General features: G+C 42.5%; 1 protein-coding gene across 11 annotated transcripts; it reads right to left on the minus strand.

The window, feature by feature from the left end:
- Positions 1 to 1,151: 1,151 nt before the first annotated feature.
- On the minus strand, positions 1,152 to 22,955 carry dennd2da (DENN/MADD domain containing 2Da). Of its 11 annotated transcripts, none has more exons than XM_078094085.1 (18): positions 22,736 to 22,926; positions 22,390 to 22,526; positions 19,641 to 19,707; positions 19,458 to 19,544; positions 19,266 to 19,331; positions 14,317 to 14,364; positions 6,817 to 6,915; positions 5,726 to 5,898; positions 5,207 to 5,319; positions 5,037 to 5,106; positions 4,861 to 4,938; positions 3,775 to 3,915; positions 3,305 to 3,453; positions 2,748 to 2,919; positions 2,610 to 2,660; positions 2,429 to 2,510; positions 2,115 to 2,357; positions 1,152 to 1,463 (listed from the first exon to the last, which is right to left on the minus strand). In XM_078094085.1, the coding sequence occupies exons 2-18, from the start codon at positions 22,417 to 22,419 to the stop codon at positions 1,396 to 1,398; spliced, it is 1,737 nt and encodes a 578-aa protein (XP_077950211.1). In that variant the 5' UTR covers positions 22,420 to 22,526; positions 22,736 to 22,926; the 3' UTR covers positions 1,152 to 1,395. The 11 variants fall into 11 exon arrangements, with proteins under 11 accessions (XP_077950211.1, XP_077950208.1, XP_040049003.2 ...); XM_078094082.1 differs by having other exon boundaries at positions 6,817 to 6,918; positions 22,736 to 22,922; XM_040193069.2 differs by lacking the exon at positions 22,390 to 22,526 and having other exon boundaries at positions 6,817 to 6,918; positions 22,736 to 22,955.
- Positions 22,956 to 24,094: the final 1,139 nt, after the last annotated feature.

Raw genomic sequence — 24,094 nt, forward strand, 5'->3', positions numbered from 1 at the left:
AATGACTGCTTTTGAAAGTGAGTGTTAAGTTGTGTTATTGTCGACCATGCCGTTCGGACGCTAGTCTGGCCCGCGTTCGGTTGAAGTGGGCTGCATCTGGCCCGCAGCTGATTTGAGTTTGAGACCCCTGATTTACAGTATCATCTACCATTAATTTAAAAAAGGCTAATGCTGGATATTATATATTAGAACAATCTAGAACTTGAAATGAAAAAGTGCACAGAGAATGTCGTTTGTCTGGTGTTTCCTTACTCTGGGAGTTTGTGTGGCATCATACTCATCAGAGGAGGCAGAGCTGCTTCTCATGAGCTTCTATGTGGTCCTCCAGCTGCTCACACACCATTAAAACCCACTTTGATTCTACTGGAAAGTACATTACAGAACAAAGTTCTACATTCTGTATAATTCTGTACAGTAGGTGGAGCTATGCACCTAAACATTGGCCTCCTGTCGGCCAAAAAAACGCTAAGAACACACCATAGCACATGCTTTGATATGCAATCTTTTATATCCATATAAAATCTAACCTTGCCGTTTTGTTGATCGCATTGTCGATCATTGCCGTTACCTGTCTATGGGAAGAAAACATGTTGAAACATGTTTTCTTTCTCTTCAGTTTCAGAAGAACTACCCTTCAAAGTTTGTAGCATAATTTTCAACATTATTGATAGTGCTTTATTCTTCTTTCATAGTGCTGTATCGTTTTTGACATTTTCCTTGCCTAATTGTACATTACATTTAAAGGCTATGGTTCTAGCTGATGAACCGTAAAAGCCCAAAGTGATGGCTGTCGTGAGGCCGGTGCCACCGGCTTCCATCAGCCGGCCTCAAAGTTTCATTCGATGACAATTTGAACCTCTCCTGCATCTCCTTGCATTGTTATAGTTGTATTTGGGTGTGTGTGAGTTGGTGGAGAAGTTGCGCACTCCATGCACCACTTCCCCCTCCCCATAGGTGTACATCGAGAGCAAAACTCAAGACGGACACACTTACTTGGTTGCTAAAGCCAATTCCGATTATATAATTAACAATATCCATAAAGGGAAACTGTATGTTGAATATTGCAGCTGAGAACATAGTTCTTTTTTTAGTAAGACACAACAGAAGTCCAGGCATTGGGCGCCATGCCTAAAAGACGTTGACTGCGGGTGTATGATTAAAAAAAACTAATCTTTATATGCCATTATTTTCCTACTCATCAGATCACAGGCCTGAGAACCAACACATACAACTAGAGTCTCTCATTCTGCCAGTGCTTCGCAGAATAGCAGCGACATACAGTAAATCACACATCGGTACACACTGGTTCCAAACCAAAAACTAACACAGGACATCAAACACACAGTGAAACATTCACATGCTTTCCTATGGACTCCCTTATATAGAGCCAGGATCTTAGCGTTTCTTTGTCTTCTCCTTTTTCTTCTTCTCCTGGTATTCAAGGATCTTCTTGTGAAATATTCCTACAGGACAAAAAAGGACCAAGAGTCAGTGCACCAGACAGAAAATAAACACTTTGTTGTTTTAACATGAGCGCAGATTGAGAGGCTCAATAACATGATTGTAAAAAGGATTGAACACAAGTCTTCCTGTTTATTAATGTTGTGAACTGATGTCAAAAATGATCATCAGCAGATTTAAGGTTTATGGAAATGGTCCTACATTAAGGTCAGTTAGTTAATTCTCGGGGCAACACAAACCTTCCTACTCCTGGTCTTTTTTTTGATTTCTAAACTGCAAAACATGGTGGATACTGTGAAAACACTGCTGCTACCTGTACACAGTGTGAAGTATATATACACTAGTATTTTTAGTACACTCACAAACAAAATGGTTTTATACCCACAGGAAATTATTGAAGCTAAAGCAGCCTACTTAGAATATCACTGCCAATATCCCATAGTATGAGTCCCATCAAATTAGTTAGTTTTGGTTTACAAGTGACCTTCTAGTTTCTTTTCCAGCTGTGGGCAGCAATGACCTACATTTTATGATTGGTCAATGTTTTGAGAAGAGATGGGCAGTGAGCTTGCACAAAGCCAGTTTTTTAAAAGTCAAGGTGACCTGAACCCTCAATCTATCTTTGAGTCAAATGCTTTGTTCCCAGCCATCACCTTGCTGCGGTCCAGTCTGCTGCTCCACCTCCTGGATAAATAGGTCAAACGTTTGCGTCTGGAGGAACTTCTTGACAAAGTGTCGAGTGGTCTTTGAATCGATGGCTTTGTAGAAACTCCTCTTTTCAAAAACACCCTGCTCTCCGACGCGGCGGTGCTTTACGTAAGAGCCGTAGTGGCCCACAGTTTTCACAAAGAAGAGCAGGAAGGCTTCAGACACAACCCGATTCATCTCCTCTACCGCTGAAACAAAAAAGTACATTTTTAGTCTCTACTGATAGACCAGAATTTGATTTGGGTTGCACTTTACTCACTTGTTGGTTTTTGTCTTTTACTTAGAGCCTCTAATATTTCAGCCTGGAGCTTCGGTGGCAGAATTGAGCTTTCATCACCGACCTGGAAGACAATTTCACGCAAATGTTTGAATAGAATTTTACAATGACAATTCATAACCAAAGGATGATTTTGGTTGATGATTTTTGATGAAACACTTACTGAAGCAATAAAGGTTGTCTTTTTATCCACAGACAAGTCAACCACCAGAAGCTGTCACAGAAAGACAAAAAAAAACAGAATAAGACTTGTACTTTCTACATGAAGCATGCTTTAGCTGTGCTCTCCATCACTACTCACGTCACCCTGGTCAGTGACCTGGTCCAGCAGGCGTTTCTGGACTCCAAGCAGGTAGGGGGTGGGCGCCATCACTACGTCGATCAGGATCTCCGGAACAATGGAGATCAAGGTGTGCTGCCAGACGAACGGGTAAAGGAGGGCTGCTACAGCATGAATGACTTGGGATAATGTGCTGTGGGGAGACAAGGGAGCCGATATCAGAAGTGTTTCACGCAGCTGTCCAGGTGTGATAGCTCAGTTGGTTGAATCATAAAAGTTCACTTTTTATTGCTATTAAAACACTGAAAGCGTCGCATAACGGTACAGTAATAACTCAGGGCAGGGCATCAACTGAGAGGGGCGTGTAATGCATACATGGTTTTGACAGATTCAGTTGTAAACTTAGAAGACGCTCCACCTTTAAAATACTTTTAGTGGATATGTAATTGGCTCAATGCACAGCTGACGTCCTGTTAAAAAGATCATCTGCAAAATTTTTCTTTGTGCAGGACATTTGGCACACGAGCGGTGCAGACTACAGCTGATCAGGTCTGTGAGTGCATTAGTGTACATCGTACCCCAGTTCATCAGCAATGAAGACGATCCGTCTCTCCAGGACGGCGGCGGCAAAAACCAGTAGAACCTCCTCGTCTGTCAGGCAGCCAAACAGCGTGTTGAAGTTCACATGCTCCAGCCAGGAATCCAGCGGCCGGGTCAGACGGATAATCTGGGGGAGAGTCACCACTACTATCACAAATATGGAACCACTTAACTGCTTTAGTTTTTTTGACTTATTTGGATATTTCAGCTGTGAAAAAAAGAACACTAGTCTTAATAAAATATAGCTTTTCTTATGGATCGGATTATGTAATTGTGTTGCATATGGATGATTAGGAGAGAACAAAACACACCCAAACAATAGTTTGGTCTCATCAGGACTAGTTTTAAAGTTCAGTAAACCTTAGCTAGTCTCAATCATTAAAGTTTATGTTTAAAAGTAAACAATCCTTTGACTAACTACGAGAAGAAGGAAGGGTGTAAGTCTGACCTCAGTGCCCGACTCAGGAATGAAGCTCTTAATCTCCACAGTGTTCCCCGGAGCTGGGAATGGAGCCTCCCTCAGCTTCTGCATGAATGGGTAGATCATGGCCATGGAGATCTGACGCCGCTTCTCCACCTCGTCGAATATCTGTTCAGTCATCATATGGTACAGAGGAATTGCAACATGACCAAAGCTTCTTTAACTCTCAAGTTCTACAAGTAAAGTCTGATTGCCCTTTTTATAGACTAGGTGACTGGTTGCTGCTATATTAACGCTCTGAATAGCATATAGAGAAACTGAAGTCAAGGAAAGAGTGTCCTCTAGGTTCATTTGAGGCAAATCTTTCCAGATGTATGGATATGTAGGTTAAGTTAATGTACTATACAATAGTAGCATAGTACTAGTAGACTACACAATAGTCAACTATTACTGCGGTGAACTGAGCACTAGAAGAGCATCCATGTATCCAAGGGAGGCGCTTCACGAGTCATGAGATACAAACAAAGTTCTGTTATTGTTTGTTTTCCATTCTCAGTGTTATTACGTTCATAAAGTTGTAAAATGAAATAATCCAAAAATAGCCAAAACCAGAATTTCTTTCTGTCCTCTGTTAATAAAAAAGCTAACAAGGCTGGCTAAAGGAAGCGCTACTGCGCATGCTCTATGGGCCCATGGATGCACATCACTGGAAAATTCAGGTCATTTTATCCAATTTCCTTTCCTTTATGTGCATTCATAGGAAAAGAACGAGGCTCTGCATCCAACAATGCAACCAGTTATCTTTATACACCCAGAAAGCAGACAGACACCAGTCTCCTTGTTTGGCAACATGACATTTCCATAATTCTTAATAGCCAACGATCACAGGCTCTCCATTCTGGAAACACGAGTGTTGAACCTTGGGATGAATAAAGCCAACAGCATGAACAGCTTTTGATTGTGCAGTTTAAGTAGAGGCCATTAACATAATACACCAACTGTTTCCAATAGTTTTTAAATTACTGGTTAGTATTTTGGAAACTCATGATGTTTTGATAGAAGTACAACCAGGTTTCGTCAGTGAAGGATTTAGGAAAGTTCAGTTGAGCACACCTTTGAGAAGAGGCCGAAACAAGCCAGCGAGCTGATGATACAGTAAGCCTCCGGTGGTCGAGCTCCTTTGCCTCCAGGCTTCAGATTGGAGAAAGAAAGGAGAGGTGCGTTAAACAAACACTGAAGAATAATATCTGAATGGTGACAGTGAAGACAACTTCAGTCTACACACTGACCAGTAACCTCCTGCAGTATCCGTTCCTCCTGCTGCCATCAATCTCAGTCAGAACAAAAGAGAAAGTCTCACTGGAAAATAGCAAAGGGAAGGAAGATAGCTAGCTGGAACTAGGATACAGGAACCAACGTTATCAAAGTGACAAAGCAGCTGACAGAGAAGCAGTTGTACCTGTGGTATTCTGTCAAAGGAGCCCAGTTGATTCCCTCTGGGAAACAGAAGAGAGTGATTGCCTTTAGAGTCTTCTCCTCCTCCTCCTTCTGAAACCTCGCCATACCATCTCTCTGAAAGCAACAACCACACACATCTGGTCTTTGAAAATCATTTAGGTACATCAGACACACAAAGTGCAAGCTTCCCTCAATTTGTTGCGTGCAAAATTCTCCAAGAATCTGATGATAGACTCACTCTCCTCCAGAAACAGAGACCATCCAGAACAACAAACTGAAGTGATCACACTAACGCACTGCATAAAAAGGGCAAAGCAGACTATCTACTGAGGAGAGGTGAGCAGACCGTCAGGCTGCACACCTCTGCTCATATATAATATATATATATATAATCTTAAATTACTCAGTGCAACTCCATATGGAGGTTTCCTTTTCCACTAGTATTCGGTCCCCCCTCCTTTAAATCCTCCCAGGTTTGCTTTGTGAAGCTCACCTACTTACATTGCACCATTAGACTGACCTTTGGAAACTGGTAGGTGATCTGAGGTTCGTAGCTGTTGCTGTCTTTCGTCTTTAGGCTGACCACCACCAGATACTCAAAGAAGTACTGACCACTGACGTAGCGGTGCTGCTTGGATGTGTTTTCGGCCACTATGGGGCCCATCGCCTCTGTCGTGTCAGGGTCTTTGCCTTCTAAACAGAAATCGGATAACATATCGAGGGTTACCACAATGATAAAGATGGAAGGTATTACAGGCCCCTGATCAGGAGACTGATCAGACTTATTTACGGGTCAAAAGACCCCACGGGGGGGTAGTAGTCATTGCGGGCGTAACGGCCGACAGGGGGAGGGGGGGGAGTAGTCGCGCGCTCTGTGTTCGCCTGGTGCCGCGTGGGGAATATGTCAGGCCCGTGGCCCGGTGGTTGGGGACCACTGGTCTACAGGTTATAGTGAAGTTGCAATTTCACTCTCCTTTAAAGTATGATGTCAGACATTTGACACTTGTTTTGACTCATTTTATATTTTTTAGATTGCAGGAATCAGATAATATTATGTCATGTTGATAAAGAGTGTGAATGGTTTTCTCTGTGTTAGCCTTGTAATTGCCTGGCGACCAGTCTAGGGTGTACCCTGTCTCAAATTTGTAATTTGCGATTTTGGATTATACAAAATAAAATGAATTGAATTGGATGCAAGGCAGTGCTCAGAGACCAGGATCCTGCTGCGTTCCTCCTTTTTGTTGAAAATAAAAGCGCCACTGCAAGGGACCTTTTTTTCTAAGGCTGGCAGCATCGTGTCAGTGTGTTTTTATGCCTGTTGGAGCATCTCCCACCACACTTGCACATCTAGAAATGAGTAGTTTTACGATCAGTTGGCTGATTTGCCTTACAAAATGATTGGGCTGTGCAGCGGGGATAAGTTCCACCTGTAAAATTGGTTCCTTTGACGTGAGTCTGTCGGGCTCATAGCTAATCATAAGTTCAGCTTTGAAGTAGTAATGACCTTTTCATGATTTTTCTTGTATTTCCCCCAGTATCAAACCGAAACAGAGTATTGTATTGGCTCCACATCTTTTAAAAGTGAATGGGGTTTTGTGGTGGAATACTCACTATCTCTTTTGCCCCTGCGGAAGGAGGACCACATAGCACTAATCCTCTTGAGGCCCCCTGGTCGTCCGCCTTCATCTTCATCTTCATCTGATTGAATGGCTGCTGCAGAAAACCAAAACTGCTTAGTACTGAAACCTCCACACGACAGCCTTCCCTTCCCCTACTGGTTCAAAGTCACAGCAACTGAAGGGACCTGCCGATTTGCTAAGGTTGGCGGCTAAAATATTGTAGCAGCGTGGAAAGAAACAAAGAAGCAAGTATTCCTTTTAGTTACACCGTGTGATCATTCTCCCCATTCACGTCCTGCTCCTTTTTAACCTCCCCTGTCATCAGGATTACGCCCATTTCTCTTAAAGGGGCCTGTGAAATCGGTCCTTCTACTCCTCTACATGCCTGCCCCCAGAATTCACCAACTATAGAGATTAACTCCAAAACCCTTAATGTCTCGGGGACCGAATCACCTGACCGGCTATGTCTCTGGGGCAGGCGGCCGGTCCACCTAACTGGACAGCCGCAGTGCTGGCCCCACACAGACAGTCTGCAAACACAGCTCATAGCATGCATCTCTACTACAAGGCCATCAGACATCCAGGCGACCTGAAATAGGACTAAGTATCTTTTCTTTAAACCAAGCTAGTGTGCTAAATTTGTTGTTGATTCTAGTGTTTTAAGTTAATTTGATTGCTGATTTGCTTTAGCTTTTGCCGTTTTACCGCCAGTTCTCTCTGTTTGAAGTCATCTTGGTTGCTAGTTGGTGCGTTCAGTTGTTTAGTGCCAGTTGTTGTTCTAGCCTCTACTATTAAGTTAACTGCCAGTCTGCCCTCCTAACTTTGCTAAGTTTGACCCAAGTTTGTTTTGCCTTCTCTTCTGAAGCAGAAAAGACTTGAATCCTTAAACTCTGTTTGTCAAAACACCACATAGTGATTGTTCACTGATTAGGGTGTAAAGCAATTGGTGTTTTGCATTTTGAAGCATTTCTGCCGAGGCCAATCAACCTTTTGTCTCCTAAACGACGGGAGAGTGGTCAGCCGACTTCCACTAACGAGGGAGTACTTAACTAGAGGTTGAGTGAAGCTCTAAGGCTGGCGCATGCTTCTGCGTCTGCGTCGTTGCGTCAACGCACTCGTTTCAATTCATGGTTCTGCGTGTGTTGCAGAGCAATTCACTGGCAGAACAACAGGCGGAGTAACGGGTTTTGTTGAAGACGACCTAGAGAGTCACGTCTATTTCTTTGTTTATTTATTTATCATAGACTTTATTGCCCCGTGCATCGCCACTGCTGCTTTTCATCGCGGACACATTTGTCCCGTATTTTCCTCCACAACTTCTCGACCAGCAAACCGACGTTTGCGGAGATCTCCCTCCATGAAGCCAACCCGCTTCTACAACCCGCCAATGACGGCTTGTATAAGCGGTCATATTTACGCATTTCTTCCGACAAAAGTTCTTAAATCTGATCCGTTCTCTCGTAAACATTCTTCGTTTTAATAATGGTGGTATTGTGCTATGAAAATGGAAATGTCGACAGCGACGCAAGCCTAGAAAAATTGCTCGACACACGCAAGGACGCAAGGAGGTGTGAAAAGGCATGCAAGGGACACGCAAGGGGGTCTTGCGTCTGCGTCGCTCTGAAAATGCAGAAGCATAAACTAGGCTGTAGCCGCAGCGTTTGCATAACCTTGCACGAAGACGAGCAGGACAAAGACCAGGGAGTTTTTCGTGGGAGTCTGCGGGGCTGAATGCCTGCTTCTGCTATTTTTAATAATATGTTTGACCCCTTTACCCATACCTGTTCGAATCTCTTCCCGCAGATATTACAGGCCTCGGGCTAGACCTGCTCTCTATCGTAACCTCTCCTCTCTCACCTATCCCATCCGCTCCACACACATCCAGCACCTCGTCACAGGAGGCCTCTGGAACTGCCAGTCAGCTACTCGCAAGGCAGACTTCATCTCATCCAGAATTGAATCTTAAATATTCTAACCCCAAAAAATTCTTTTCGATCTTCTCCAACCTCCTCGAACCCCCTAGTCCTCCTCCACCCTTCTTCCGGGAGACTTTGTCAACTACAGTGCATCCGGAAAGTATTCACAGCGCTTCACTTTTTCCACATTTTGTTATGTTACAGCCGTACTCCAAAATGGAATGGAATGGAATGTTGAGGAAAATTCATTATTTTCCTCAACATTCTACACACAACAACCCATAATGACAAAGTGAAAACTGTTTTTTGCAAATTTTTTCAAATATGTTAAAAATAAAGAACGAAAACATAACATGTACATAAGTATTCACAGCCTTTGCCATGACACTCAAAATTGATCTCAGGTGCATCCTGTTTCCACTGATCATCCTTGAGTTGTTTCTACAACTTGATTGAAGTCCACCTGTGCTAAATTCAGTTGATTGGACATGATTGAAAAAGGCACACACCTGTCGATATAAGGTATCACAGTTGACAGTGCATATCAGAGGATAAACCAAGTCAAGTCCAAGGAATTATCTGTAGACCTCCGAGATAGAATTGTATCGAGGCACAGATCTGTAGTGAAGCTTTCAGAACCAGTGAAGCTTTCCAGCCAATTGTATCGCAAAATAGCCTACCAGTTGAACATGATTATGAAAAGTTAAATAAATAAATCATCTAATAAATACATGGATTCCTATATGAATAAAACTATTGTTTTTCGGGTTTGAATTGTATATGAATGAATGAATATATATATATATATAGAGAGTTATATGTAAGCAATATCATTTAAAATACCAGCAAGTGCTTCATGGCAGTCATAGGGACTTATGTGAATTGTTTGAATCTGGAATGTGGGAAGTGATTTACAGAGGAAAGGTCAGTAATTTGACAAGTTTGTTGTGACAGGATATTGAGGTGCTTGTGGACACATGGGATGGGGCATGAAATTATTATTGATTTTCACACGGCACATGGCACAGATGAGGCAGGAATGCTCAAAAGATTACGTGCTAATACAAATAGATGTGGGTACACATGTTTGTGTTTGACTCAATATTTTAGCGGGTCTTCACTCAGTGGAATGTTTGGTTCAGACACAATAAATATAATAAATAAAACATAAACATCCATAATTACACAATACAAATGACCGACTTTGCCTGCCTATTGCTAACCTTGTTAGAGGAAATCAAATTGAAGTGCTCCCACATCTCGGAGCGACCTCTCTTTGCCACAGGTTCCATTGTAAATTTGCTCTTTGCTACTACTACTCGCAACAACACTGACTTTGACTGTATCAAACCGACAAGCCCGAACCCGGTTTCAAGCCGATTTTGAATGAAATCGAAGCGGTCACGTGACTGTGCGCCGGACCGAAGCTTCGGACGTCACTGTGAGCTGGACCGAAGCTTCGGACGTCACTGATCACGTGATCAACAGCGAACGAACCATGCACAGGTACATTTGCTTCGCCTTGCACTGGTTCATATTTCGACACAAGCTTCGAAGCAGGAGGGTCGGAGGTAACAACACTACAGATCTGGCGAAGGGTACAGAACGATTTCTGCAGCATTGAAAGTCCCAATGAGCACAGTGGCCTCCATCATCCGGAAATGGAAGAAGTTTGGAACCACCAGGACTCTTCCTAGAGTTGGCCGCCCAGCCAGATTGAGAAATTGGGGGAGAAGTGCCTTAGTCAGGGAGGTGACCAGGAACCCGATGGTCACCCTGACAGAGCTCCAGCATTGTTCTATGAAGAGAGGAGAACCTTCCAGACGGACAACCATCTCTGCAGCACTCCACAAATCCGGCCTGTTCGGTAGAGTGGCCAGACGGAAGCCACTCCTCAGTAAAAAGCATATGACAGCCCGCCTGGAGTTTGCAAAAAAGCACCTGAAGGACTCTCAGACCATGAGAAACAAAATTCTCTGGTCTGATGAAACAAAGATTGAGATCTTTGGCCTGAATGCCAAGCGTCATGTCTGGAGGAAACCAGGAACTGCTCATCATCTCGCCAATACCATCCCTACAGTGAAGCATGGTGGTGGCAGCATCACGCTGTGGGATGTTTTTCAGCGGGAGGAACTGGGAGACTAGTCAGGATTGAGGGAAAGATGAATGCAGCAATGTACAGAGACATCCTCGATGAAAACATGCTCCAAAGCGCTCTGGACCTCAGACTGGGGCGACGGTTCATCTTCCAACAGGACAACCACCCGAAGCACACAGCCAAGATAACAAAGGATTGGCTTCGGGACATCTCTCTGAATGTCCTTGAGTGGTCCAGCCAGAGCCCTGACTTGAACCTGATTGAACATCTCTGGAGAGATCTGAAAATGGCTGTGCACCGACGCTCCCCATCCAACCTGATGGAACTTGAGAGGTTCTGCAAAGTAGAATGGGAGAAACTGCCCAGAAATAGGTGTGCCACGCTTGTCGAATCACACACAAGAAGACTTGAGGCTGTAATTGCTGCCAAAGGTGCTTCAACAAAGTATTGAGGAAAGGCTGTGAATACTTATGTAGGCTACATGTTATATTTTCGTTGTTTATGTTTAACAGATTTGCACAAATCTGCAAAAAACTGAAAATAATGAATTTAATCCACTTTGGAATAAGGCTGTAACATAACAAAATGTGGAAAGAGTGAAGCGCTGTTAATACTTTCCGGATGCACTGTACTTTACCAAGAAAATAGCTGACATACGCTCCTCTTTCTCAAACCCACCTCCTACTACTTGTGTCCCGCTGACTTCACCTCTATCGGCCTCACTTTCCTCTTTCACCCCCCTGTCTCCTAACCAAATTCTTACCCTAGTAACCTCTGCCCGTCCGACCACCTGCCCTGTGGACCCCATTCCATCACATCTTCTAAAATCTATCGCTCCTGACCTACTTCCTTTCTTCACCAGTCTCAATAACAATACTTTTATCTGGCTGTTTTCCCAATTTTCTGAAGGAGGCAAGAGTTAACCCTCTCCTGAAGAAACCCACCCTCAACCCTTCTGAAGAAAACAACCACAAACCGGTCTCTCTTCTTCCCTTTTTGTCCAAAACCCTTGAACGTGCGACCTTTAACCAACTCTCCTCCTATCTCCACCATAACAACCTCCTTGACCCCCACCAGTCAGGCTTCAAGGCAAGCCATTCCACAGAGACTGCTCTCCTTGCTGTCTAGAGCCGCCTCTCTCTCCTCTGTCCTCATCCTTTTGGACCTTTCTGCTGCATTTGACACAGTCAACCACCAGATTCTTATTTCCTCCCTTCAGGAACTTTGTGTCTCAGGCTCTGATCTCTCCCTTCTCTCGTCCTACCTCGACGGCAAACTAGGGAGGATCTGTGTCGGAACCTTGTCCTCTTACTACTGGAGTTCCTCAGGGTTCCGTCCTGGGTCCCCTCCTCTTCTCGCTCTACACCAACACTCTCTGCGCTGTCATTCGCTCGCATGGCTCCTACCGCAGCTATGCCGATGACACCCAACTAATTGTCTCCTTCCCTCACTCGGACACCCAGGTGGCGGCACGGATCTCTGCCTGTCTGACTGACATCTCTCAGTGGATGTCCACTCACCATCTGAAAATCAACCACGACAAGACTGAACTACTTCTCTTTCCGGGAAAAGATTCTCCGACCCAGGACTTGACTGTCAACTTTGGCAAGTCCATGCTAACGCCCACTTTGACCGCTAGGAACCTCGGCGTCACACTCAACAGCCAACTCTCCCTGACTCCCAACATCACTGCGACCACACAATCCTGTAGATACACGCTGTACAACATCAGGAGAATACGTCCTCTTCTCATTCAGAAGGCAGCGCAGGTATTGATTCAGGCTCTTGTCATCTCACGCCTGGACTACTGCAACTCTCTTCTGGCAGGGCTTCCCGCTTCTGCCATTCGGCCTCTGCAGCTCATCCAGAATGCAGCAGCTCGACTGGTCTTTAACCTTCTGAAATTCTCCCACACTACTCCACTCCTCCGCTCTCTTCACTGGCTACCGGTGGCTGCCCGCATCCAGTTCAAAACATTGGTACTCACGTACCATGCTGTGAATGGATCGGGTCCAGCTTACATCCAGGACATGGTCAAACCCTACATCTGGACCCGCACTCTCCGCTCTGCATCTGCAAAACTGCTCGTCCTCCCTCACTGAGAGCAAAACACTCGACTAGATCACAACTCTTTGCCGTCCTTGCTGCGAAATGGTGGAAGGAGCTCACTGATGATATCAGGACAGCAGAGAGCCTTCACATCTTCCGCCGCAAACTAAAGACACACCTTTTCAGACTCTACCTCGAATAAAAGACAAATTGTAGCACTTCAATTGTACTTGTAACGCCACTTATCTATAGCAAACTGTAAATTGGCTTATTTGAGGAAAATGCACTTTCTTGTTTCTTGTTCTTCTGAGTTTGTATCCCTATGGTTGAATGAACTTATTGTAAGTCGCTTTGGATAAAAGCGTCAGCTAAATGACATGTAATGTAATGCAAACTGATTTTCCTTGCCCCCTATATGCCGCAGATCTGTGGTAAACGCTGCTGGGGTGCGGACCATGGCTTGGCGCTCTTTCCCATGGCAAAGGTCAGTGGCTTGTGGTCCACAAATGTGCTGAACTGCAGAGCCTCCAGCAGGAACCAGAATGGCCAGAAAGAGACCATGGAGTTCCCGATCCAAAGTACTGTACTTACACTCAGTAAGGCTTAGAAAGCAAGCAGTTGCCATGCCCCTTTCACACACTGCTCATAGACAGACATATTTACAATTTTTTTCCGACAAAAGCTCTTCAATCTGATTCATTCTCTCGTAAACATTCTTCGTTTTAATAATGGCGGTATTGTGCTATGAAAAAGGAAATGTGAGACTTCGGAAAGGATGCAGTTAGCCGACCAATCGCAGCCTTGCGGGCTGCAAGAGGCTTGCGTAGCTTTTGACGCAAGCCTAGAAAAATGAGTCGACGCACGCAAGCACGCAAGGAGGTGTGAAAAGGCACGCAAGGGATCTAACCCTACAATATCTCTATTGTAGGGTTAGCTGTTTTGGCTTCCACAAAATCTGTATAATAACTACGTATTAGATAAGGATGATTGAGCAGCTGGAAAATCCTGCTGAGAAATGCTTTAGCCATATATCTTTACATTATTGATATATTGCCCAGGAGTCAAGTCAAGTGTTTTTCTGTCACTAGAATATATTTTAATAGCTGCTCTCCTTTTTATGCCAATACAGGCAGTAAATACCCCAAAGAAATATGATGACAGATCTCTGCAATAAAAAACAAAGACTCTAATAACAAAGACTCTATTGTATACATATTTTCTTAATAGTTTATATGGCAGTATGCGGCAGTGCATGCGTGTGTCATGCTTTACGTCATGCTATCAGGTCTATAATTAGTATTTTTTCTAATACGTACCGAACTACCGTTCAATTCAATTCATTTTATTTTGTACAGCCCAAGATCTATATTTCTTATAAATGACACTTCAAAGTGTCAAAAGATGAAGTGTATACAGCATGTGCACTTACCGTGTTTAGCAGCCACATCAGAGATGAGGTTATCTTTGGGCGGTTCACCTGGACAACATACAAGAAAGACAGTTTGTTAAACACTGTTCGGTCATTTGTGAATAATATTGTCATGTTATATTTGCGTACTTCCAACCGAAGCCGAGAAAAAACGTGTGCAGGAGCGTTTCAGCAAGACTTTGAATGGCCCAACAGAGTGAACCAGGATTTGTTTGTTTCATAAAGAACACAAGAGTCCCTTCTGCTCATTTTTCACTTTGAAATGTCTAAATCCATGTGCGAGATGTATGAGATGCAACAAGTATGAGCCCAGTCCGGTCATTTATTTCACCATTTGATTTGCACTAGTTACATAATGCTGCCGAATAAACATAATAATGTAGTGTGGAATTCTTTTCAAATCCTTGAACCGTGTGATTTGAAATGAACAGGAACTGAAGGGCAGTGCTGAATGTCTGCTGTGCTCTGCTGCCCAAACGAGGGTACCTTCCTGTGATTGAGCTAATACCACAGCATTTAATATCCAAAAGTACTCTAGATTAAGCCTTGAGTTATCCATCTAGATCGGCAGTCACAATGTACTGGAGCAACGATCATCAACAACACTGGTCTTCCATATTAATGCTCTGTGTATTCTGCAGCTCAGACAGTGCTGAATCATTTGTTTACTTCAGACTCTGAGGAAAGAATTTTCATACTTGTGCTGCATTCATGTCCTGTGGGGAAATCTGCGTTGTACAGAACAATTGTTGATGGAAGATAAGAAATGAACAGCGTTTGAAAGAAGCTGGTAAATGCACTCATTTATGATTAGTGTTGGACATCAGTGTTTTGATTTAGTGTTTTTTTTTTACATCCAATGACTATTTGAAGAAAGTATTCTTTAGTTTGACATTTTTAACCATACATGGGAACCTCAAAGAGTCCGGCACCAAACTGATTTCCCACAGCAAAAAGGGAAATACCTCGCGTTTATGAAATCCAATGAATACAAATAAAGAGCAAATTTCCCGAATAAACTGAAAGAAATAACAAACGGAAGAGAAGGATTCCTTGCAAGGAATCGAAACAGATAAGTCAACCAATTAACTATCCATCCATCCATCTTCACACCGCTTATCCTGCACACAGGGTCGCGGGGGGCTGGAGTCACCAATTAACTAAAGATACAAATTCATGTTGAATACGTACAGCAGTAAAAAGCATGTATTGTTCTCTGTGGATTAGAGGGTGAGATGGCCTCATCAAGCATGTTTCGGTGTTCTCATTCTAAACCTCAGGATTTTCTTACATATTATAATATAATATTGGGTATAGAGAAGGAAGACATTTTCTGAGCCGCGTCCCCAAAGACGTCTTCGTGGAATAGTTTGATAAATATTCATAGAGATATGTGTGGACAAAACATACCACACATATGTCTCTATGGTTACATGGCAAGCAGCCAGTAGCTGTTAGTGTTGCTTTGCATGAATACTGTAAGCTCCGCTTGAAGGTGAGGCCATCTACCTCAGCAAAGAAACTGAAGAATGTTGGACAATTTATGCAGTTGAAATCCAAACTTCTTAAGAAAAAAATATATTAACAAGCAATTCTCGACCCAATCTTAGCAAAAGATACCTCGCTGTTGAAAATGTGTTTCTAGAATTTCAGTGGCACAGACAAACATCCAGCTCCCTCTACTGTGTTGGAATAAAGGCATAACTTAGGACGTATCATGATGGTGGGGATAACATTGTGATACTCAAGTGTATCCATATTTTCTTATGCTTCAAAAGGTGGATATCTAAAAGCCAGAGTAAAAGAAGCAGAAACTATCTATTATTATGATTATTTGTTTGCAAAGAAAGAAAAGCCAATATATAATGTCTCAACGCAACAAATTGCAATTCAATTGGTTCTTAAAAAGGATCCACACAGTTGAGTGAGGGAAAACATGGGTGGGGCTTGTGTCCTTCTCTGGGAAAACACCTTTTAGATCCTGCTTGACGAGTTTAACTCTGCTGGTGAAGAGAAGTCTGCTGTGCACTAACAGAGGCTCTGGAGTGAATAACTTCATGACAAAACGGTGACACACCACAAATTGCAGTCTCATGAGTGTGAAAGGTTGGTTTTGCTGTCAATCATAACCTCACGTTTATCATAGAGATTAAAGAGTGAATGAATGAATACAGCTAGAGGTGACTAAATAAAACATCATGCAGGTTTCACTTTCGATCTGGCTCCTCACAACAACAGCTTTTACTTAGCCTAAAGTCCACCTTACTCAAACCCTGTGTGTTTGCACTGTGTCAATAGAAACGGCAGTGTTTCCACACCCAGCGTCTTGAAGTTGAACTGGTCCACACTCAATCACCAACCAAGAAACCCCCGAAAATATAGTTAATCTATTGAAGATAACTATTGGCATTGACTACGGCATCAGGGCGACCTAAAGCTTCTACATGCTGGTGCCGAGACGTGCTGCTGCTGTTGCATGCAGCTATGATGAGGGTGTAAACCACAGCGGTTCAGCAGTCTGCCCTCAGGCTCCTGGACATGTTACAACCAACTCGCTAAGAGACAAGGAATGGCGCACTCACTAATGCACAACACAAAGCTACCTGACTACCTTTCAAATTATATTTCTCATTCAGAAAAGCAGCTACCTGTAGATCTCCAATACAATCTGTCCCCTCAGCTATCAGTTCAGCATTGAAAAAAAGTCTCAAATTCAGACAATTTGTACCTCCCGGTGGTCTTTCCCCACCAGTGGGACCCTTTTTCAGTGTCAACAGCCACATTCCTGGCTTAACATCTAGCCAGCCATGAAGAGCCTCACACAGGCTCAGTTGCGGGGAAAAGGTGTGTGGCTCTGTAGTCCACGGATTAGACCACCCTTTCACCCAAAGAGACAAGTGTGATGACCATGTCAGCTCCCTGGGCTTCAAAGTGACCCACATTTTCAGATTGAATCCAATACATAACAAAGGGTTAGTGGAATAAAATGTGAAGCTTTAAGTCGTAGAGTTAGGCCTAGTTCAGTCCCACTTTCAAATACTGTTTAAGACATTTTGAGCCCTTCATGAACCCATTCTTTAAGTCTGCATTTCTGCAGACTGTCACTAAGGCAATTACCCACAATTCATTGTAATGTGACTTTAAACACTCAGGTTTTCAGTGGGAAGGCCTGCAACCTTAAAAAAAAGAAACGAAGAGAAAGACACATGGGTGTCCAGCCCGGAATTTTAAGGTTATACAAAAATATAAAGGATTATTGATGGAAAATAAAGCACATGACATCAGACGTATGCAATCAGAGACTATACATTACTAACTATAAACGATGGATTACTAACGTATGAACGGTATTTAAATTTATCAAATAAATACCCACAGTTGTACATGGCACATTGATAATGGCAAAGTGCTTTCCTATCATATTTACACTTTCTAGATCTTTACAGTTCGTCACATTCAGACGTTTAACAGGTGACGTCACTGAGGGTTCAGGGTTGAGGTGACACTAGGCCGGGGCCCTCGGGTGCACTTGTCGTTGATTAACGTTAGATTCACACAGTGGACGACTCAATCGTTGTGTAAATGGGACACGGGAATAAAAAGTCGATTCAAACTACTTTGATGAGACTAGGAGACACCATCGCACGCTCCTACAGGCTGGTTACGCACCGGTAGGTGTTAACGTCAGTGGATGAAGGGATATAAACAGTATCGTAATTATATTTTTGTTATCTTCTTCGGTGGGATTTTCTCATTTAATAATAGGTCCTATCTAACGTTACGTATACCACGTCAGTACCGGAATTCCCAGTGGATAAAGTCCAGTACTCACTCCATCTGCTCCTGAAGTTTGTCAGTCCACGTCCCTTTTTCCTCCTTACTACCGCCCCGCTCATGTCTGCGTCACCCCCCAAACACACCGCAGTCTTCTCGGCTGTTGTCGTCGCCGAACTCAGAAACCCAGCAGCGGCCCTCTAGCGTCTCCATTCCAGCGCACACATCGCCTCCTGGTTTAGCGGGCTGATGCGGCTTCTGCTGCTTGGAGCGTGCACCCAGCGCCCGCGTCGTCCGTAGTGTTGCGTTCAAGTCGGATCCGCAAAGATCGCCCGGAAGGCATTTCTCTAATGCTGAGCACCACTACAGCGGTTTGCACTACTCCATCTGCTTGCAACTTGTACTATGATTCAAGGTAGTCACACGGCAAGTTAAATGACTCCAAGACGTCAGAGAAGGTCGACGAGCCAGCAGATACAGAACGGCCCGTCTGTAGTGCTTTAAACACTCCCGCTGTGACCGTGAAGCAACCACCAGCAGGCCGTGACTCAAGCTCATTGAGTAAGAGCAAGCCGGGAAAACTTTGTAGGATCCTGTTTTCTTCTACTTGTCCTATTCGTTCATGCTGTAAATGGAGAAATACGGCCAGCAATAAAGCAAAGTGCATAGCCTTTGCCAGATTCCGTTGATTAATCTCAAAACCCATACTATCTTCATTTTAATTTAATCAAATGCTTTAAGTTGCTTATATTATTTTCTTTTAGCTTCTGCAAGGGTAGACCAATTAAATACTTTTTACTGAATACTTTGCATAGAAATTCCTCTTATTATATTACTCCAAATGTGGATGCACGGCAGTATATTCCTTCTTTTAAAATGTCTGGCCTGGTGCACATGAGTAGTAAATGACATTTGCAGGAATCCAACGCAATGCTCTTTGAGAGAAATTAAAGTGGCAACGAGGACAGTCTCCCCTAACAAGATCATGAACAATACACCTTTCTTTAAAAAGCAGCACCAGACTCGTTGCACATAAAAAGGAAGATGCAGGAAGATGTATGCATGGAATTCCCTTTAGCTAGTTGGTGAATGAGCAAGTGATTGTTATGCCTGAATGAAACAGCTGATACAGACGAGCTAAGGCTCCAATGCTCATGTTGTCCCTTTGTACTCACCTGTCTGCTTCACCTGGTGCTGGGTAAAGTTCGACTGCGGGGCACCGTCGTCTTTTGATGCCGACTCTAAGATTAGAAATGGAAAAGAAACCACAAGGTTTGACCAGTTGTTGTTCCTCAGAAGGAAAGGGATTTTTCACGTTATGTGTGTGAATATTGTTGGATAGAACTATATTGAAGAGAGTTGTTTACCATTTCTCGATGTCTTACGTACTGATGAAAATGTCGGTAACCCTCTCCGGCGTGTGAACACTCCCCCTTCAGAACTATTGCTCCTTTCTGTGGAGGTCAATAATAATGATGAGTCATCAATGAGTAAAGGGCTAATTAAGAAGTATTGTCTGTGACTGTGCATTGTATGGTTCGCTGTCTTACTTTTATGACGGAAGGATGAGAAGCTGAAACTCCTTCTGGTGTTCGGAGACAGATTCTCCTCCGAATTCTGAGAGAAAGGAGAATAAATATACACTTAAATGAAAAATAAAACTAAGAAGCAAATTATAATCCGTGAGAGGTCTAGTAAGAAAGATTAGATTTTCAATTTAGCTGATAAAATAGAAAGGAGCATTTTAATTATTGTATTATCTGTACCCCAACAGCTTCTGCTTCCTAATTATTCTTGTGACCCTCTTGACCTTTCATAGTGCTACTGTGAGGTCACCATTTTTCACATATGATCCAACATGTCTGAACTGATGGTTGGCATTTTGAAAAGGAGTTTTCTTTGTCACCTGACAATGAATATTCCCTATATAAATAAATCTAATTGTACAGTCTATAAGAAAATGTACTTTTCTCTTTATTTATTCCCTCACTAAATATTGTAAATGTGAGTGTATTGTCTAATTTTCTCTAGTTTCAAGTCTCCTTCAATGCAGCATGATGTTCATTTAGTAAATGATGGTCCAGAGTCAAATAGACCAGCAGTATGCTTTAGGGCGGGCTTTTCTGTGATTGACATGTTATGCCACTACCAGAGCTGTATACTGTACAGCGTATCTACCTCACTCCTCCCCACATTTCAAATATGGTGACTTTAGTTTATTGCCTGTAAAAAAATCAATATGCCGACATCAAGGATGGTGACGGGATCACCAAATTCAAGGCTTCAAAACGTCAATTCACCCGTGAATGGGTGACGTGACATGCACTCCTGAAATACCGTCTATGGTAGGCTACTCCTATAAGCAAGTCTCAACAAGTGTGTTTTAGTTTGTATTAATTAATTAATTACATTTTCACTTGTTTTTGTATGACAGAACATAAGGAGCTACAAGCCCATATTGTTGCTTGGTTTGAATACTCAACTGGAAACTCGCACTGCAAGAAACTTGATATGAGCATCATCGGCTCTACTTGGGAAGACACGGCCACTATTTATAACCGGCCAAAATGACAGGATATTATGATGCCCTATGGGAAAACTCCCCGGCAATATAAACCACCAGAGTACAAATGGAATGCATCGATGCAGAGTTAGTGGACAGCGTCTGAAGTATTTGTAATATCAGTTTGTAAAATTTAGAATTCAGTTTTCTTCTCTGGCCATTAGTGCAATTGGCGTTCTTCTTCTTAGCTTAAACATTTGCTTTTAAGTTCCGGTCATGGCACAGGAACGCCCTAGAATAAGCCTATCAGGCCATCAAAATCTAAATGTTTTTTGAGGCCTCTGGGTGGTTAAAGTGTTTGTAGACCTGTGCACACTTGTCCTTCCTCTGGCTTATCTTTCACTTCAAAGAACAGATGGCCTCAGTCGCTATAGTGACCGGGCCTGTCATTACACAATATAGGCTGACATTTCTATACTGACTCCACGGGAACACACCCTTTTGTGACGGAATTGCATTGTGTTTCTCTGACTTATTGCTTTCTATTCAATAAACTATGTGATTTTATTATATGCTCTATTACTACCCACATTACCTTGCAATAAATGTTCTTTTAGCTTCTTAATTCTGACGTTAGCGATGTTTCATTTTTCATTCTTCCTCCAAGGCTGAGTGCCAGTGGTGTAATCAATATCAATAAGGTTTTTCTGGGGATTCTGGTTATCTGTCTATTTACCCAGCGGCTACAGGAATTAAAAATAACTAAATAGATCATCTTGTCATTTACTTAAGTGTTTTATAAATAAGTGCCCCATGACAGCTCATAACAGGGATAACACAATAACAACAGTACAGGGTAAGAAAAAATACCCACAATTCAAAGCTTTAGAGTAGCACATTAAAAACAAACATTCTGCTCAATGATTCGAGTGCTGAGCAGCTTCAAACGGATTTTTGAAAATATTTCTAAACATGCTGATGGAGCTGCAGCTCTTCACCACCTCATGCACATTTTTCCACTGATTTGAGAAGAAACAGAAAAAGCTTATTGCCCAAATGCCGTGTAGCAAAATGGAATGGTGCACCCGTATGGATGATATTTTTTGGGATCTGATAGAATATACTGAGCGACTGTACACAAAGTCATGTAGTGGAGGAGGGGGAAACCATATTGAATTTAATAGGCCATGCACTTATTTTTAAATAGTTTAGTTCTCAAACCACAGTAACTTGTATTTCTCAATCTTAACCAAAGCAAAAAAAAATGTAATCACATTTTTGGGATTTTTGTTTGTTGTTTTATTATGTTGACTCCTTGTACATAGATCACACTTTAAGGTAGTAAACTAGTCCTGGAACCATCCTACCTATCACCTCTAGTTTGTCCACATACCTGCTCTACCATTTTATTATACCAACTTGGTAACTCAAAACCCATCGGCCTTAGACCTCACTTAGTCTGCCCTAAAATACTCAGATACAGATCTCTTGGCTTGCTTGTCATTTCATTTTGTTAATGCTTCTAATGTTTTTATTGTATGTGTGTCCTTTGCAATCTCACTTTGCCAATGTTACTCAGTTCTGTTTTTGAAGCAGATTACAAGTACATAAAATGTATGTCTGTACATTTCATGTCTTTACGCATGAGATTACCCTCAAGTGAAGAAAAGCACACACACACACACACACACACACACACACACACACACACACACACACACACACACACACACACACACACACACACACCCTTTACTCAATAACAAAGTGGTGTGCTGTCGTCATGTAATTCTTACCACAGGAAGTAAAAGTGAAGTTGTTAACATCAAAGTTCTCCATTCCTCTTGTGTGACATGTGACACAAGAGGAAATATGTCCGTTAGCAAGACACTTAACCCTGCGCGGGCGCCTTTACGGCTGCACACTGCTCCCACTGTGTGAGATGGGTTAAATGCAGACAATCATTTCCCCACAGGGATCAATAAAGGATACTTTCTTTTCTCCACATTCTTAAATGTTACTGTGTTGTTTATTCTTTCCTAAATCCTTCATTCATTATATTTTTATCAATAAACATGTAAAGTAAGAACTGAACTGCACTGAAAACGCGGAGAGCATGGTTCATAGAAGGAGCGCACTTACCACCTGCGCTGTCTCTGACTTCTGGTCCATTTGTCTCGGGTGAGCAGATGACATTGGATCGGGTTCTAATGCTGTGACTTTGTCATAACTTAGATTTTTGCATTTGTTCAGTGAGGGCTAAAAATGTTGTCCTGCTTGAAACACAATGGCAGTCTAACCTGCTGTTTGTGACGATGAAGCAGCAAGTGCAGCGTAAGAGGAAGTGCACTTGTTGAAGTGTGTGGGAGACGGACTTCAGTCTCTGGCTGCGATTTCCTCTTTTAATGTTAAACCAAAGTGCAGCGTGGTGGCCGGGTCCGTGTACTCTTAGACAGTCCGTTTTACCATAAAAACCATTGAACAAAAACACTGTTTTCTCGTATTTCGTTCTTTAATAGTCTCTTTTTCTGTAAAAAAAAATATAAATCGAAAACACTGTTTTCTCGTTTTTTGTTTGAAACCAAAAGCGAGAAAACGGAAGTGGTTGATTACAATCAAAAAACGAGACAAACTCACAACTTTTGGACCCGGTCTTCATTTAGTAAATCATGTCGAATTTACAGTCAAATGGACCCTCGCTGAGCGCAGAATGTTCTCCATCGGTGGGCCTCAGATTACCAAATAGTGTGGAGGTACAGCCATATGGTTAGATTAAATCAGTGACGTGAAGTCAGGGTAGGCAAGGTAGGCACTGCCTAACTTGACAAAATTCAAACGTAAAAATACTTATTACATAATTGTATTTAATAAACTTGTGTTCGTATTTTTACTGTTTATTCTTATAGTTATATATGCAATATGTGTGTTATTCCAATTGTAATGTTTTGGATGTTACGTTGACAAATGCAGCCGTTACGCATAATCAAATACAAAGAAATGGTAGAATAAGCAGTGCTTTTGCCGTCCATTCATTGCGGACAAGCAAAAAAAACATGTTGCGCATGCGCACTTCGATCCAGTATTCTTCACGTCAAAAAGCACAACTGCTATGCCTTACGTAAATAGGTTATGCCAGTAATCATCTACGTTACGTATCAAACATGGACCCATTAAAATAGAGGTGTCTAATAATGTCTAATAATAGATATTATTAGACATTTGCGCAGCGGACATCACTACGTAACGAAATTCAAAGTCATAATGACGGCGGTGTTCGCCAAACTCAAGGATCTGAGACAGGTTTTACAGTGCTGTGATCGGCATGTTCATGAGGAAACAGCGGGGGAGTCATTTAGTAAAAGCTAGTTTTTTTTATTTCGAAATGTTCTCAAGAATTCAAATAAATAGACAACATATTCAAACAAAGCATATTGCCAATGACCAGTGCCATTGTGTGAATGTGAGTCATAATATCACCACGCCACGTTGTAAGAATCAATA

Source organism: Gasterosteus aculeatus, chromosome 2 (genome assembly GCF_964276395.1).
Source record: "Gasterosteus aculeatus chromosome 2, fGasAcu3.hap1.1, whole genome shotgun sequence".
NCBI classification, from domain to species: domain Eukaryota; kingdom Metazoa; phylum Chordata; class Actinopteri; order Perciformes; family Gasterosteidae; genus Gasterosteus; species Gasterosteus aculeatus.

What these genes read in the sequence shown, in the direction of transcription:
- dennd2da (XM_040193069.2), bottom strand. Translation starts at nt 22,789, where the DNA reads ATGTCATCTGCTCACCCGAGACAAATGGACCAGAAGTCAGAGACAGCG. An exon ending in TGATGTGGCTGCTAAACACG is followed by an intron (nt 6,919 to 14,316) that starts GTAAGTGCACAT and finishes GGTTTTCTGCAG; the next exon opens with CAGCCATTCAATCAGATGAA. An exon ending in GCAGACTGGACCGCAGCAAG is followed by an intron (nt 1,464 to 2,114) that starts GTGATGGCTGGG and finishes TTTGTCCTGTAG; the next exon opens with GAATATTTCACAAGAAGATC.